The sequence below is a fragment of the Dermochelys coriacea genome, chromosome 21, assembly GCF_009764565.3.
Source record: "Dermochelys coriacea isolate rDerCor1 chromosome 21, rDerCor1.pri.v4, whole genome shotgun sequence".
Classification (NCBI taxonomy): domain Eukaryota; kingdom Metazoa; phylum Chordata; order Testudines; family Dermochelyidae; genus Dermochelys; species Dermochelys coriacea.
Genome location: NC_050088.1, coordinates 17,092,321 through 17,109,911, shown reverse-complemented (window position 1 = coordinate 17,109,911; position 17,591 = coordinate 17,092,321). Strand labels below are relative to the sequence as shown.

Sequence of the window (17,591 nt, the reverse complement as noted above, 5' to 3'; positions counted from 1 at the left end):
ACGGGGGCCACAGGCTAACATCCAGGACCCTCAGATCCAACAGCACAGGCCTGCACCTCTCCAGCGAGGGGAGCATCTGCTGGCAGTAACAGTAGGCTGTTATCTAGCTAGACAAGCCCCTTGAGGAGGAGGCCCACCACAGGTTGCACACGTGACAGCTGTAGGAGCCCCGCAGACCGGGAGGAAGCAGGGTAGAGAGTGACTGTTGGAGAAGGGTGGGGAATGCAAAGGAAACCGGCCCGGAGCAGCACCTTGTGGTAACAAACCCTCGCAGCACTTTTTATTCAGTCATAACAACAAGCACCAGAAAACCATGCAATGTAATCCAGGGCTGGGGAGGCCGAAGCAGCCAGGCAGCGCCAAGCGCACACAGCAGAGCACGGGATTGGGCCACTGTCCCCTTCTCAACTCCTGCTGCAATCGGTTGCTTTAACAGTGGCCAAAAGGGCTAAAGAGCAATTGCTTCCCCCCCGCTCCCTGCAGAGTCACACACACTCAGGGCCCTTTGCTGGCACCAGGCCTGCCTCCACCCACAGCCAAGAGATTCTCCAGGAAAACACAAAGTCAGCACCAGCTAAGGTTGGTCCTTCCCCCTCCACCTAGCCCCAGGAGCCACCTCCTCTAGGATCTCTGTCACGGGGCAGGGCCCAATGAGGAGAAGTCCCTGGCATAGGAGCTGCTCCCAGTACTGGGCAAAGGGGCAGGTGCCAACCTTAGCACCAAAGCAAAAGAAAAAAGGTATTATTTTCTCTCTCCCCTTTCAAATAAATAAATACAGACAGAACACAACATGCCTCACAGTAGAAATGGTTCCCAGCCCCCGCTTCCCCATGAGGGCTGAGGTTACAAAATGCAAAGAAGTGCTCTCTCTTTCCCCGCAGGTTCTGGAGCCATTATTACTAATCACTGATAAGCAAAATAAAGACCCGGCCATTCCACCCTCCCGCTGCGGCAGGGATGGGTGCCAGCTCAGTTGGCCGCTAGACTCTTGGAAGATCTGAGGAGCACAGATCCCTGCGGTGGCTTATCCCCAAAGAGGCCAGACCCTCAGCTAGCATAAAACAGCATCACTTCCCGACTGTAACGGAGCCTGGCAGCTGAGGATCGGCTTCGACTAGCCCCCCAAATTAGCAAACAGGGACACAGGCAAAGAAGAAGGAACCAAATGCGGCGGTGGCACTTCGGTGGGTTGGTTGTCCTGATACCCTCAGAGCCACCATGGGAGCATAGGAATTGCCGTTCCATATCAGACCAGTGGTCCGCCTAGTCTGGGATCTGGTCTTCAGCATCCGTTGCTTAAGAGGAAGGTGCAAGAAAACCCATACTGGACAATTATGGAATAGCCTGGCCACAGGGGAAGCTTCTTCCTGACCCTTGGCAGCTAGTGGTGGCTTATGCCAAGAAACATGAGGGTTTATACCTCTAGGAACGCAAGGATAAGAGAAGTTGGCCCAGAGCCGGCTGGACTGGAAGCCTGGGTGGGGAGGGGGAAGCCCTCCAGGAACAGATTGGTTGATTCTTTTGTCCTGCAGGGCATCCCAGGGCCACCGTAAGAGGACCACAGCATGTGGCACTGGGGCTGTGTTGCAGGGAACGGGGCATCACAGCCCTGTGGGACTCAGTCCCCTGTGGTTCTGGGGCAGAGACACCACAGGGCTCCCTACAACTGGCCAGTGGCTGGCTGCCGTGGAGGGGAAATGTACAAATATGCAGCAATTGGGTCTTTGCTGAACAGACGGGCCCCAGCTAACAAAGCACCATTAATATCAATCTCTCCTTCAGCAGAAAGGAGGCACCCCCATCGTGCGGGCAGGGGGAGGAAAGGGAGAGAGTAAGACCAGAAGAGTCAGCGTGGAGCCTAGATTCCCCGGACCCTTGAACCAAAACTCTCGCCTGTTTCTAGGGAAGGCAACAACCCCTTCACAGCAGAGCAATGCCCTGAAGCTCAGAGGGGTTTACAGAGTTCAGGGCACTAAAGCAGCTGCTGAACAAGTCCCTTCTCTGAGAACAAAGCAGGGCTGTCTTAGGGACCTGGGATGCTAAGCTACCATTCTGTCCAGCGGCTCCAGGAGCACAGAGCACCTTGCGGGGGCAGCTGTTACAATGCCAACAGGCTTGGGGCCAGCTGCCTAGTGCCCCAGTGGCCGGGGGGATGACAGTACTGTTTGGGGGTTCCATGACCAATCAGTGTTGCTGGGCTCCAGGGACAGGACTAGTAGGAGCAGCTAGTGTAGTGCCAGTGGGGTAAGGGGACGGTATTACTACTGCAAAGAAGGACACTGACCATGACTAAACACTCTGTTTGGACAAAGCTTCCCTTCTGCTTGTGCCCATGTCAGCACATCTCAGCTCTGGGTCCTTCCGCCTGGGGTCTAGGGTCATGAACTAGGCCAGTGGATCCTCCGGCTACAAGAAAAGTCTCCTAGAAGCCAAGCAAAGCTCTCTGGCTCAGGGCACCGGAGAGGGTCAGTCATCTGCTGCTGCCCCTCAGGAAGCCATTGGAGCAGATACTCACACACACTCGGAAGTTTTATAAGAAGGTTTCAGAGGAATCTGGGGCTGCTCCTCAGCTGTAGGACAGGGAGGGGACAAACACCAAGAGCTGCTAAAAGGGCTGCCTTGGGAAGTGGAACGAGCTGGAGATCTGAGTAAGGAACTCCCTATCCCCCGGGCTGCCCGTGTGTGAGATCTGGGAAAGCCCTCCTAGAGCACTGTCCAGCAAGGGCAGGATCACACCCCCTCTATCAAACTGCTGCTACACTAGATTATCTGGCCTAACGCATGGTCTCCCTCTGAGCCAAATTGGAGTTCAAGAGCAGCTGAAAACCCACCATCAGCTTCCTCCAGGAGACACACAATGCTGCAGGCAGAAGGGAAGAGGAGAAATATACCAGCCTTCTCCTCCCAGGAGCAAGAAACAGCATATTCTCCACCTTCCCTTTCTGCCTCGTCTGTCTCCCTTGTTCCTAGTCAAGTAGGGGGTAGGTATGAGACAGCCTCTGCGTTTCCATGCTTGGGCAGTAGTGAGTGTTCTGTGGTCCTGTAGTGCCCCAGTCTTAGGTCTCTCCCGTGCATCCACTCTCACCCGCAAGTGACTCCACACCCCATCCTCTGGCATCTAAACTCCTGATTGGTTTAGGCTCATCACAGTAGCTGTGAAGAGCAATTCCACACAGCCGTAGGCTGGGGGGCCAGGAACACAGAAACAAATAAATTACACATATTAACAAAAATAATAAACCCTGCTACCAGAACCACGAGTTGTATAATAGCCCCTTGGAGTCTGCAACAAGTTACGTATACCTGGGACCGAGCCAGGACTCCCGCCTGCCAGTCACTCAAAGATGGGCATCCCAGAATGCTCAGGAGGGTTGCCAACATGACGATGGACACGGTCCCACAGCATGGGGATGAAGGTATGTATGTGACCAGGTACCGGCTGTCCAGGGTGGGAGGAGGTCTTGGGGGGGGGGCAGAGAGGATCTTTATTGCTTGTCGATGGCTCCCTGTTCAGCAGAGTTCTCCTTGTTAGTGGCCTGCGCGTGCCACGAGGTCTCTTTAAACACAAACCAGCAGTTTCCAGCCCACAGGATAAAATTGATGAAGCCAAAGAGCTAGGGGAGAGTCAGAGAGAGCAAAGGGCACAATCACCATCAGTGAACTCACAGCGTCAGGCACGTGCGTGCGTCCAGCTGTGCATACCCCGCTCCCGGGTGGAATCAGGACGGCTCGGCGCTCTGCTGCATGGCCCCCCAGTGGCTGGGGGCTCAAAGGATACAAGGCTGCCTACTGCTAGAGGCAACGGAGAACTGCCCTTAGCTCCCCAGGCCTAGAGGCCAAGCAGACTTGGCAAAATCCCCTCAACCCTTCAACTGCTGCCTGGACCCCGTTCCGGTCCTGAAGAAGTAGCTAAGTCACTCCGAGCGCGCACATCCACTGCCAGTGACTGCCTCTCGGGGCAATGCACTTAGTACAGAGACAGCTCCCAACGCGCCATTTACACTAGGGTGTCTGAGCAGTTCCTGGAGCTTGACTGCTCTTGGCGCACTGGTTAAACTACAGCACCACATGGCCATCTCCCCTAGGCACAGACAGTCCATGTACAGAGGTCGATGGGCCTGATCCATCTCTGGCTAACAAAGCCGGGTGCTGGAGCAAAGTCAGTAGCAGCTCATGGTCCCTGAATGAAACCCCAGTGCTGATAACTCCCCTACCCCTACCCAGGGCATGGCACAGCCCAAGAGGCGTCTCCACCAGCGCTCTACTCCAGTTTTGTGGTCACAGACATTGCAGCTTGTGAGCCAGATCCTGAGCTGGTGTAAATGGGCCGTTCATTTCAATGGAGCATGGCGCATTTACACCAGGTGTAAATCTGGCTGAAGGGGTCCCCTGCCTCCTTTGCTTGTGCGCAGCTGTGGCGCTGGCTTGACCATGGGTTCTTACCACGGAGATGTTGGCCAGCCCCATGGCTGGCGTGGCCCCAGCATTGCACACGGCCTGTTTGAGATGGCACACGGACATGGCGGCGATGAGACTGGATGGCCGCGTGGCCCCCTTCACGTCTGACAGGCCTTTGCCCCAGGCTGCAGCCGCCACCAGCCAGAAGAAGGTGAAGGAGACGCTCACACAGAAATCCTGGGGGGCGGGAAGGAAACATCATGCTGGCTCCGGTGTGGTGTACAGCAGGGCTCCTCTCACTCTCCCCAGCCCCAGGCATGGAGATGGGAACGCTTGTGTAGCTCCAGGACCGCCAGCCCACCTGGCCTATGCCGCCCCCCAACTCCACCTGCCAGGGACCAGCCCCCCCAGCCCCGCCCCAGCCCCACCGGCAGGTGGACTAGGGCAAACTCCAAAAGATCTAGGCCCAATGCTCCAGAAAGGCCCCTAAATTCCCTGGAGGGTCCCACTAGTGTTCCAACCCCTCCCCCCAATGTATGCGACTCCCCTGTTCTTTCATAAGCAAAGGGGTTTAGGACCACCTGGCTTGCACTGCACAGATTCAGTCTGCCCTTGCTGCCTGCATCTAACGCCTCCCTTTCTTGACCTGAAGCCCCAGGCACCAAACAGACATCCTGCTACATCCCAGTGCGGGGCCTTCAGCTTTCATCTGTGAGCCCAGGCTCTGAAACAGCCTTCAGCCTTCACACCGAGCACTCAGAGCTGAAGGCTTAATCACTTGGCTGCTGACCCTGGCCGGGATTAGGGGGATTGCCTGCTATGGGTCAGCTCTGTCTCTCCTCACATTGCCAGCATGACAGCACCACAGGGAAAGAACTCCCAGGCTGGAAAGGGGTGCAGGGACAGAATGATGGCTCAATGGTGGGGGAAGCCCTCAGATGCTCAGCTCTGCCTCCTCTGACTTCCCCTCCTGAGAAATGGGAAGTAACTTGCCCAAGGTCCCATACCGAATGAGTGGCGGAGCCAGAAATCAGATCCAGGAGACCTAACTCCCAGCCCTGTGCCACAGATTCTTTAGTGCAAGCCCCACAGCTGTAAGAGCCACCAAACAAACCCTAGCCCAGGGGGCTAAGGCAGGGATCTCACCGCAAAGGGAAGCCTCTTGTTCTCTGTGTAAAGGGAGTGAAATCGCAGGTAGATCACCAGGGCTGCCATGCTGTAGAGGAAGGAGAAGACTCCCAGGGTCACGAAGAACTCGGAGGGGGCCGAGAAGTCCCCCATGAGATGCAAAGTCCTTTTAGTGGCATTGCCCTCGCAGACAGGCATCTCAAAGGGAATCCTGGATAACCTGCCCACAGAGAAAGGGGTGGGGAGAAAGACGCATTTAGCAGGGAAGAAGGCGCAGTGCAGGAGAGAGAATGGGGTGAGACCTACATCCATCCTCTCGGGTAAAAAGAGCCAGCCTGTCTGAAGGCTGGGATTGGTGGGCGAAGCCTTGGAAGGCCCACCCCCTCAGATATGGGGAGGGCCATGGAACCCAGATATGGTGGACTGAGTATGGGGGACAAGAGAACAGGATTGGGGGTGCAGGTCATGGGATAAAACCAGTGATGCAGAGGGGGACACTGAGCAGAGAACCCCGCAGAGCAGCTGCTGCCCAGAGGAGTCCAAGGAGCTAGAGGATGGCACCCATAGGAACCCTGCCTGGCTGTGTGAACTGACAAGGGCCTGGAAAAAGGCCCCACAGTCACAGAGAAGGGAAATGCATCTGACTGTTTCCTCCTCCTGGACAGATGGACGGCTGTCTTGGCCTGCCTCTGCAGGAGGTTGACAGTGTGGTCTTGGGGCTGTGGGGTCATGGGTGGGAGTTATCCACAGAGCAAGGACAGCACGGGCAGTGGCAGGGTAAGGTCCCTACACTGCAGCCTGCCAACGGGCCTCATCCCTTCTACAGCTTGATCTACACCAGTAGCCCTGCCCCGGCTGTATAAATGCTGGTGTCTGGTCTACACTTGCTCTTACACTGGAACAGCACTACCCCTTGATTTGCTAGTGTAGACACTCTCTAGGAGTGTGAGTTCAGATTCCACAGCAGTTAATCCTTGGCCACTCTGCCTATCTGGGTTTCCACAAGGTTGACCGTCACCATGGTATTCAACCACCTCTCTGCTAAGGCTGCCAGCAGTGGAGCCGATTCATGCCAGTAACAGAAAGGATTTTAGAGTAGCAGCCGTGTTAGTCTGTATCCGCAAAAAGAAAAGGAGGACTTGTGGCACCTTAGAGACTAACACATTTATTTGAGCATAAGCTTTTATGAGCTACAGCTCACTTCATCGGATGCATGCAGATGAAGTGAGCTGTAGCTCACGAAAGCTTATGCTCAAATAAATTCGTTAATCTCTCAGGTGCCACAAGTACTCCTTTTCTTTTTTAGAAAGGATTTTGTGACTTGTCACTTCAGTTCTGGTATGACACCCACCCACTCATTTCACAGAGGCTGCTAAGAGCCATCAGATGGCACCAGCATTCCAATTCTGTATGCTCTGATTAGCCTGCACCGTGCCCGGGGCAGTGAGCTCTCCTTTGTCCCTGGCAGTCAAGCTTTCCATCACCACCTTCCGATGCTGAATATGACACAGCCACCGAGGGTGAAAAAACTTTCTGGCCCAATCACCCCTCCCACTGAATTTGACTTTAAAGGAAAAGAGGGATTTTCTCTTTGACCTGACTCTCCCCCTGCACTCTCATGCAGCTGAATACAACAGCACCAGGCTAGTACCCCAGAACTACAGCTGGAAACTGAGCAGAAAGTAAGGGTCAGGTCAGAGCAGGTCTAAATGGAAAATGCTCCACTGAGCTCGTCCCATGTACATCAGCATGCAGGATGAGGACCTGACCTACACAGTGAAACAGAGCAGCCTGCTTTCCATTTGGTGAAATGTATCAAGCAAACAGGGACCATCAAATGGGGGACAAGTTCACTAGATGCTTAAAACTCTCCCTGTGTTCATCATCTCAGGGTGTGAGTTTGGTGACGCGCCCTTAGCAGACTGGGATGAGAGCTATACTGTTCCATCTTGTGTAGGGAACTCGGCAGGAGTCTTGCATAGGTTGGAGGTCCCTAAAGGAGCTCTGATGGTGAGAGCACTTGTTAAGAAGGAACTGAGGTATGGCCCAAGGCCTTCTTGCCAACTGTCCCTATTGAGCTGGGACAGTCCCTGTTATTTCAGTAGCACAGTTCTCCATTTCTCCCCTCTCTGAGCCTCCTAGCAGTGCTCCTAGCAGATGCATTTCAGTGGAGATCAGAGGTGTGCCTCTATTTATAGATATCAGATGTTGGCAGGCAGGCCAAGATGTGTGGATAGATATAGCCATGTTCACACTTTTCATAAGTTTAGCTTCACAGGCTGGATTTCAATCTAATTCTGGCCTCTTTTCTGCTCGCCCAAGAGGCCTTTTTGCTGATCTGTAACAAACGGGGCTATTCCGTGCTCACTTTGACTTCCTTACTGCTTGACAAACCTTTCTGGCTTTGGGGTGGCTGAGGATTAACGAATGCCGGCCATAATGGAACAGACCATTGGCTCATCAATGCCAGTACCCTGCTTCCAGCAAAGGCCTATACCTGAAACATGAGCTGAAGTCTGCAGTAACCTGCCTCCTGACCTCAGCAGCGGTCAGGAATGGGGGTGACGGATCCTGCAGTATATTCCCTCTCCCTACCGCACCTCCAAACAGGTGACAGGTATATTTTCCAAGGCTAGCTGCCCCTTTTGCAAGTTTGCAGCCAAGGGAGTAAAGGAACAGCTGTGCAGGATGGGGGGAGGAGCGGGTGATGATTTATGAACACTGTATTTGACCTGGTTTTTGTCTATGGTGGGTTGTTGTCTCTGTACGAATTGGTTTAGTTTAATAGTAGGACTGACTAGGAAAAGGTAGGAAGGCAACACAATAGCTACAGATAAGCAACCAGCCAGTCATTAAAAGAGGATGCCTGAGCTATTCACTGTGAAGTTGCTATTTCCAGGCTCCAGACAAGTTACAAGACTTGTTCTGCCAGTACTGGGAGCCAACCAATGAAACAGAAACCAAAACAGTTAAAAGAAAAGGAGTACTTGTGGCACCTTAGAGACTATGCTCAAATAAATTTGTTAGTCTCTAAGGTGCCACAAGTACTCCTTTTCTTTTTGCGAATACAGACTAACATGGCTGCTTCTCTCAAACAGTTAAAAAGTCTCTCTCCGCCTTGTCAGGGAGGGGCAGATAGACACAGACACCCATTTGGGGGAACTGAAGAAATCAGGCCTTCTAGGCTTCCTAGGGGGTGTGCCCACACATGAGCCCACAGCAGGTGCTGATGCAAAGTATGATGGGAGTATAACAGATCCATTGCAGCTGAGTGCAGACGGTTTCTTGTTTAATCCCTCTCTCATGTTATGCCTGGCGCCTACTGAACAATGGCTGAACAATGCTTTGGAGTAAGAAGGCTCTCTGGTTATTTGTACTAACCACTGCTCACAAGTTCCCGAAGGGTGGTGCTGAACCCACTCGGACCTGTCGGGGTAAGTACAGTAGATACACAAGGTGCTGAAGCACAGGGTCCAGTCTAAGAGTGAGAGAATCATGTGATTCCACCCCCAGGGACGTAAAGGCATGAGGCCTGACTCCTGAAGGGGCTCATTCAGAGACACCAGAGAGAGGGTCAGGCATGCAGCCAGCCCATAGCATAGCACTCAGAATTCACAGCTGTGACATTGATACCTGTGAGCCACAAGGAGTTAAAGTAGTCACCTCTGAATTATGATGGTTTTCTCCATACACCCACATTAGCTGATTAAAAGGATCACTGAGCCCTCCAACCTACAGAGAATTGAGCAGAGAAACTGCTTGACTGAACAGATCAATGGTTTATCTATCTAGACCAGCATCTCATCTCTTAACAGTGACCAGCGCAAGATGCTTTAAGAAAAATACCTGGCTTTAAATGCCGTACTGGGGGGCAGGGCAGGGGGAAGATGAATTTCTTCCTGACCCAGCTGGTGATCAGCATGTGCCCTGAACCATGAGGACTAAAAGCCCTTCCAGTATTATCAGAGCTAAATTTGTTAGTCTCTAAGGTGCCACAAGTACTCCTTTTCTTTTTGCGAATACAGACTAACACGGCTGCTACTCTGAAACCTACAACTGAAGGTGCTGCTCTTATTCATACAAATACCTAGTCATTCTTTGAAGCTTTGCTACGCTATTTGTCTCAGATAATAGTGGCACAAATTCTTCTCTTGTGGGAACTGACACCGGGTCTATTCATGCATTCACCCATATAATGCAACCTGAAGATGTCCAAAAGGTTTCACCTCAGCCATACAGCCTCCCTAGCTTGTCTTGGGCAAAGGGCTTCCTATGCTCTGGGGTCTGTGTTTGAAATGCTCTCTTGGACGGAGAGCTAAAGGGATCAGAACAGATCTGTTCATAATGGACTGGCTCTCCCTTGGGTATTCCATCTCCAGGGTTCTGGTCCCTTCACAGACATCTCTCCATTGAGTCAAGCATTGGTGTCAGGCCAGTCTGTCTATTCTGATGGATTAATTACCATCTCCAGTGGCATGTAACTCTGGAGAGGAAGCATCCTCTGGGTAAGTGCCCAGCAAGGTCCCATGTTACCTGAAAGGGTATCCGAACTGGACAGAGATGGCGGTCATCTCTTTCAGGTCATCATTGCATTTTACGGTAGCCCCTGTCTCCCCACTGAAAGAGCCACAGGAGCCGAAGGCAAAAATGGCAAAGAGCTGGAAGAGAAAAGCAAAAGGTTTTGAAGTCAGGGGGACTCCAGCTGGTGACAGTGAACTAGCAACAGGCGCTAGCAGGTAGCTCTTCTGGGTTCACCGCGCCTCCTGAAATTTACAAGATAGCCCCGGTGATCATAGGTAAATAGTCCTGAGTTTAGTTGGGGAAATCACAATATAACAATGGCGCATCCATACATCATAATCAAGGCAACATCCTCAGCAGTTGCAATGTAGTGCCATGGTCATATGACATCCCTGTCACCCGGTGCAAGGACCCAGCAGAAAACCCAGTCAGCAAGGTCTTTTCCTTGAGTGATAACATTTGTACCAAGAAATCAGAAGAGGCCGACACAAGCAGAACATGGAGAAACAGAACCCAGGGCTCCAGATCACCCCTGTCTCCCAAGCAACCGCTCTTAGAGCACTCCCCTGAGCAGCAAGCCAAGGGGAGGAAGAAGCGGAGCTGGAGTCAATCTCTTCCTCACAGAAGACCCGTTAGTGCTATGACCCAGAGAGAGATGGAAGCAGTCTCCGTAGTCCATTTTGGCTACAGCCAAGTAAGGGGGCCAGTCAGTGCCAACGGGGATAGAGATTTTGTGATATGGAACTGGACTGAGACCACCAGTGGAGAGTCATCACCAGAGCTCTCAGTCGCTGCTCTCCTGACCGGGAGCTGGCCAAGCTGGCAGCCTAGCAGTGAAAGTTCTCTAGATCCCAGCAATCCTCTTAGCCAGCCTCTCTTCCCAGTTCAGTTGGTTGGGATTTTACTTGCTATGTTGCATACAAACTAAGCACATACCTTCCTCAGAGAGAGCCAGACACTTTTGCAGGGACCAATGTGCTGGGACAAAGAGGTGCGATCAGAGACTACAACCTCTCTCAGGATGCACGTTCCCGTCACTAGTATGTGCCCCCAGACTGGTGCTCTGACTTCAGCAGAGCTACATCAGTTTACAGCAACTGCGGAGCTGGCCCATTGATTCCTACTGAAGGCAGAGATAAGGTCCAGAGCAGGGAAGTGACTTGCCCAGGGGCACAAAGGCAGTAATAACAGTGCTGGGAATAGAACCCCAGTGTCTTAACTCACTGACCCTGCTCTAACAGACACCACCACCTCCCATCTGCACCAGCCAGGGAAGGGAACAACAGCACTGCTGTTATGATTCCCATAACTCTCCTTTCAAACAAGGCCTTTTGCAGGTTCTGGCGCTGAGGGGGGTCAGCACAGGAAGATATCCTAATGGACAACATGCCAGGTTGGCAGAGGTATTTACACAGCATTCATGTCTGCTTTGCACCACACCCACCTCCAACTACTAGCAGCTAAGAAACCAGTAGGTAAGGGCAGAGCATAGCTGCAGGGACTGACACAGGCATCATGGCTTAAAGACAGCAAGAGCTGTCCCAGTGCTGGAGACAATGGGGCTGATGCCTCTCTCTGGGGCACACCATGGCACCCGGGACTCTGCTCACAAAGGATACACTGAGCCACACGGGCAGACAGCCCCCACTGACTGCAGCACGGCACCAGGACACCTGAGCACACAAGGCAGTGAGTACGTCGCTGGCTCATTAAGCTTCCCCATTCCAGAGACCTGTCACCCCAGCGCTTCCTGTCAGGGCTCCATGGGGCCTAATCCCCACCACCGAACAGCTGACAGCACTAGTAACCGTCCAGCGCAGCTGATAGACAGCCCACGCTCTCAGGGATTCTTCCTCCCCGCTGAGCTCCTCTCTGCCATCCCTGCCCATCTGTGCCAGCAACACAGGCTGGCCAGGCGCCATACCAGAGATCTCTTCTTACTGGCTCCCTTCCCCACATTGCTCACTAACCCCTGGTGAGCTGGCTAGCTTGTATGCACTCTGGAGGCTCTCTGCCCTCACTTGGCAGAGGGAGGTGCACAATGGATGGGGGTGTGTGGAAGGGAACTGCCAGAGGCAGATAAGGGACCTGGATGGTGTCCCACGAGACCTAGAGCTGCACACGCTTCTTCCCCGCCCCTGCCTCAGTGGGGATTACCTGCCCATGTGGATGGGTGAGCAGGCTCCTTGGTATCTTTGGAAGAATTTTGCCGCAGGGCCACCTGTCCCCCTAAAGCCCAGAATCAGCAGTTCAGAAACCTCCCAAAGAAGCTGGTGTTTCCAGAACGGCTGATGCGGAGACATTTGGGCAGGTGGCGTGGGCAGAAGCAGAGATTTCATTAAAAGAAAAATCTGTGTTTTCACAAGAACCTCAAACTTCCTGCCTCATTGCAAAATGCAGCCCAATATGTCTCTCTCACAACCGTGAAGCTGAGGGCCTGAGCCCCCGGTAGGATCTTTTTCCTTTGAATCAACTTTTAATTCACTTTCTGGGACTGATGATGCTCAAGGGCCTTTATGCCTCTAAACCAAAATCAGTTTTCAATTACAGGACCAATAAACTGATGTCTTGTTTTCTTTGCCTCCCCCACCTGTAATGAGAGTGTAATTCATCCATGCAGGAAATGGTTATGAGTCTCAAATGACATTTCCTGTTCTTGGTTCTGAGTTGAATTTCTCTCTCTCTTCCACTGGCAGAGGGAGATGAATGTGGCTTCTGAATAGTTTTCTGGTAACTCATGCAGAAACACTCAGCTCTGGTTAAGTTCATGCACCCTGAACTCTGGCTCCCACAAGTGACAGGAAGAAAAAACAACTCTCTGTTTGCGTGTGTACAAGAGAGAGAATGAACATGTAGGCTGAATAGACTGAGGGGTTCGCACTTCATCGATAAAGGACAGATCTATGTAACCAAATCCTGAACAGAACAGGCAGAGAATCACAGCAGTCGGGGCAGAGGTCGTCTTATGTCGCCTTGTCCATTCTCAGCCAGCGCGGGACTGTTCTGTATTGTATATTCCCAAGTACTTTGCCCAGCCTAATTTTAAATGATTAAAGCAATGCGTCTCCCACCATTTTACTTGAGACTCTATACCATAAAGAACTCTGACCCAGATGCTCAAAGGTATTTAGGCTCCTAACTTCCACTGACAGTGTAAATACCTTTGAGGATCTTTGCCTTTGTTACCCCTTGTTTTCCTGCATTCAGCTCAAGTTTCTTTGTTCAGTGTCCCTCCTAGTTATGTCCCTTCGAACTGCCCTGTATCATTTCTTTCCCTCCCCAGGATTTATACCCTTTTGCTACTACTGGTTGGAGGGCCTGATCCTGCAGCATGCTGAAGCACTTTCCATTCCAATGTGTACTCAGCACCTCTCAGGTCTGACTAAGCGAGAAGCGAGGCTGTTTGTGAGACCGGCCACTGATTTTGGATGCCTCTATTTTGGGGTGTTTGACTTGGGATACGTTGAATTTTCAGAGGTGCTGTGCACCAGCAGCTCCCATTGACTTTAGTCAGGACTGCAGACACTCAGCATCTCTGAAAATCCGACTCCCGGTATCTCAGGTTAGACTCCCAAAAACAGAGGGATGTCGGCCTAGAGGTGTGCACCCAAAGCCAGCTTCTCAGGCTGTGTGGGTGAGGGGCTGGGATGTGAGGTGGGACAAGCAATGTGTGTCTATTCCTGCCAGTGACCTTGTGCAAATCACCTCCCCTGTCTGCTTCACTCTCCAGCTGTAAAACAGGGGCCATGACACTCCTCTACCTTTGTGACGTGATTTCCGGATAAAGAGTGCTATAGAGGAGCTGAATGCTGCATACATGGCACACCATATACTAAGTACAGGCTCCCTGGATCCTGGCAGATCAAGAGTGTGACCTGCACAGCACGAACACATGCTGAACAGTTCCGTCACCACATGGAGGCATGAAACAAATGCAGCACCCTTGATGTGCCATGAGATATGCTAGCTAGTGCTGCGGTTCCTTATTCAGACAGAAGGCCTTTTAAAGTTACCTTTGCCAACATAAGAAATGATAATTGGTGTTATTCAGAACACCAACGCTACATTCTTCTATGGCCTGTTTCACAATGGCCTTGGTGAAACACTGCTGAGAAGGGGGGTGCGTATCTTCGTTTTATGGATGGGTATGCTGAGGCTCAGGAGGGTGAAATGACTTGCCCAGGGTTCCATGAGAGTCAGTAGGAATAGAACCTAGGAGTCCTGGCTCCCAGCAGCCCGCCCTAGACAGGCAGGGTCAGTACATGTAAAGCTCTTTGGACAATGCACACAGGCAGAGTGGAGACTGACTCCAACTATCAAACAATGGTAACTTTGCCCTGGGAACACACTTCCAACCCTGCGGTAGCAGACAACTCCAGCTATTACCACCTGATTCAGTGATCAGAAGAGGGCAGAAGGCTGTTCTACAACAGATCTTTTCTGAGAGAGGAAGGTTTCCCACACACTCAGCCCCAAGTACTGGGGTCCAAATAAGTGCAGGACTCCAAACTCTCCCGCGGGAGGCGGAAGAGGAGAGTTCAGTGAGCTCAGGGACCCACCGAGGCCTGGTATGTGCAGCATCAGAGCTCTGGAAAGGTTAAACCACTGCAGCCAGCTTTCCCCCCAGTGAAACCTGAGCAGGGCTAAGGCCAGTTCCCGTACCCCGCCCCATAAACGGAGGCCTTCCTTGCACACAGAGGGGCTGCCTGGGAGGGGCACCGCATCCCCAGCTCATAGATTCATAGATACTAAGGTCAGAAGGGACCATTCTGATCATCTAGTCCGACCTCCTGCACAGCGCAGGCCACAGAATCTCACCCACCCACTCCTGTGAAAAACCTCACCCATGTCTGAGCTATTGAAGTCCTTAAATCATGGTTCAAAGACTTCAAGGAGCAGACCCTTTCCTCCTCTAACCCTACCCCTACCCCACTCACCAAGAACTCGCCCCCCAGAAAGAGCCGCCCCCCCGCAGCCAGCCGGCGCTGCGTTGCTTTGCAGGAACGTCACTTACTGGTACCAAAATAGAAAGAGCCTCCGTAGCAAACTCACCCACTGCAGCACCTTAACGAAGCCCAGGGGCTCCTCCAGGCGGCCCCAGCGCAGCCCGAAGAGCCGCCGGCCCTGCAGGGGAGAGAAGGGCGGGGAGCCACGGTCAGCCAAGCCCCGGAGCAGCGGGGGAGCGCAGAGAAGGGGCAGGAGAGGGAGAGGGCGGGGGCGGTACCTGCTGCCCGGGCTCCTTGCGGCCGGCCGCGGCGGTGGGCTCGGACATGTCCGGGCGGCGGCTGCGGCTGCGGGGAGCCGGGCTGGGGGCAGCCCAGGCGCGGAGGGGGCTGGCCGGGGGGGCGCTGCTGCTGCTGCCGCCGCCGCCTCCCGCGCTTCGCCCTGGCGGCTGCACAAACCCGCGATTCAAAACTTCTGTCAAACTCGCAGCGAAACTTCGCGCAGTCACGTGGAGACCGAAACCCAGCCCCCGCCTGCCCCTCCGCCCCCTGCCCGAGGGGCTGGGCCAGCGCCGGGCTGGGGCTGCCTCTCCCGCACGCCGGGGGGGGACCCTCGCCCTAAATTCCCCCCCCCGATGAAAACCCGGGACAGGCACGAACCCATGCGCTAGGATGAACCATTTTCTCTACTGCACAATTAATTGATTAGGGAATTTAGCGGAGACTAGATCCCAGCAGCGCCGCGGTTCTAGCCCTACCCACCTCTGCGGGGGGCTGGCCACTAAAGCAAACACAGAGTCAAGTTTCCCCACCGCCCCCAGGCGCTATGCAGGAGCATTCGTCGCCTCCAAGCCCCTTGTGCACCCCCCCCCGTGCTGGGGAACACTCATTCTCAGTTAACACATACCAGCTAGCAGCACTTCCCCCCTTTCCTGTGTCTCTCATCTATCTGCCCGCTCCATGCCCGCCATTGCGGTCGGAGCCCTTCGAAGTTCCGGGGGAGGGTCGCCAGCGCTCCCCCACTGTTCACGGTCAAAAAGAAAAGGAGGACTTGTGGCACCTTGGAGACTAACAAATTTATTTCAGCATAAGCTTTCGTGAGCTACAGCTCACTTCATCGGACGCACTTGGTGGAAAATACAGAGGAGAGATTGATATACACACACAGAGAACATGAAACAATGGGTTTATCATACACACTGTAAGGAGAGTGATCACTTAAGATGAGCCATCACCAGCAGCGGGGGGGGGGGGGGGGAGAAGAGGAAAACCTTTCATGGTGACAAGCAAGGTGGGCTATTTCCAGCAGTTAACAAGAACATCTGAGGAACAGTGGGGGGTGGGGTGGGGGAGAGAAATAACATGGGGAAATAGTTTTACTTTGTGTAATGACTCATCCATTCCCAGTCTCTATTCAAGCCTAAGTTAATTGTATCCAGTTTGCAAATTAATTCCAATTCAGCAGTCTCTCGTTGGAGTCTGTTTTTGAAGTTTTTTTGTTGAAGGATAGCCACCCCTCAGGTCTGTGTGACCGGAGAGATTGAAGTGTTCTCCGACTGGTTTTTGAATGTTATAATTCTTGACGTCTGATTTGTGTCCATTTATTCTTTTACGTAGAGACTGTCCAGTTTGACCAATGTACAAGGCAGAGGGGCATTGCTGGCACATGATGGCATATATCACATTGGTAGATGCGCAGGTGAACAAGCCTCTGATAGTGTGGCTGATGTGATTAGGCCCTATGATGGTGTCCCCTGAATAAATATGTGGACAGAGTTGGCAACGGGCTTTGTTGCAAGGATAAGTTCCTGGGTTAGTGGTTCTGTTGTGTGGCGTGTGGTTGCTGGTGAGTATTTGCTTCAGATTGGGGGGGCTGTCTATAAGCAAGGACTAGCCTGTCTCCCAAGATCTGTGAGAGTGATGGGTCGTCCTTCAGGATAGGTTGTAGATCCTTGATGATGCGTTGGAGAGGTTTTAGTTGGGGGCTGAAGGTGATGGCTAGTGGCGTTCTGTTATTTTCTTTGTTGGGCCTGTCCTGTAGTAGGTGACTTCTGGGTACTCTTCTGGCTCTGTCAATCTGTTTCTTCACTTCAGCAGGTGGGTATTGTAGTTGTAAGAATGCATGATAGAGATCTTGTAGGTGTTTGCCTCTGTCTGAGGGGTTGGAGCAAATGCGGTTATATTGTAGAGCTTGGCTGTAGACAATGGATCGTGTGGTATGATCTGGATGAAAGCTAGAGGCATGTAGGTAGGAATAGCGGTCAGTAGGTTTCCGATATAGGGTGGTGTTTATGTGACCATCGCGTATTAGCACCGTAGTGTCCAGGAAGTGGATCTCTTGTGTGGACTGGTCCAGGCTGAGGTTGATGATGGGATGGAAATTGTTGAAATCATGGTGGAATTCCTCAAGGGCTTCTTTTCCATGGGTCCAGATGATGAAGATGTCATTAATGTAACGCAAGTAGAGTAGGGGCATTAGGAGACGAGAGCTGAGGAAGGGTTGTTCTAAGTCAGCCATAAAAATGTTGGCATACTGTGGGGCCATGCGGGTACCCATCGCAGTGCCGCTGATTTGAAGGTATATATTGTCCCCAATGTGAA

The 17,591-nt window shown here is 52.6% G+C and overlaps 1 protein-coding gene across 2 annotated transcripts; it reads right to left on the bottom strand.

Annotated features, from left to right (window-relative positions):
* Window positions 1-252: 252 nt before the first annotated feature.
* On the bottom strand, window positions 253-15,950 carry SYPL2 (synaptophysin like 2). Of its 2 annotated transcripts, XM_038380291.2 has the most exons (6): window positions 15,272-15,832; window positions 15,100-15,171; window positions 10,060-10,184; window positions 5,545-5,746; window positions 4,444-4,635; window positions 253-3,614 (listed from the first exon to the last, which is right to left on the bottom strand). In XM_038380291.2, exons 1-6 carry the CDS (start codon window positions 15,317-15,319, stop codon window positions 3,486-3,488), a joined length of 768 nt encoding a protein of 255 aa, XP_038236219.1. In that variant the 5' UTR covers window positions 15,320-15,832; the 3' UTR covers window positions 253-3,485. The 2 variants fall into 2 exon arrangements, with proteins under 2 accessions (XP_038236219.1, XP_038236218.1); XM_038380290.1 differs by lacking the exons at window positions 10,060-10,184; window positions 15,272-15,832 and adding an exon at window positions 15,898-15,950.
* Window positions 15,951-17,591: the final 1,641 nt, after the last annotated feature.

Excerpts from the sequence above, each read along its gene's own strand:
- SYPL2 (XM_038380291.2), bottom strand. The coding sequence starts at position 15,319 with ATGTCCGAGCCCACCGCCGCGGCCGGCCGCAAGGAGCCCGGGCAGCAG. Across the intron at positions 10,185-15,099 it reads TCGTTAAGGTGCTGCAGTGG|CTCTTTGCCATTTTTGCCTT; the intron begins GTGAGTTTGCTA and ends TTTCTCTTCCAG. Across the intron at positions 5,747-10,059 it reads CAGTTCGGATACCCTTTCAG|GTTATCCAGGATTCCCTTTG; the intron begins GTAACATGGGAC and ends CTCTGTGGGCAG.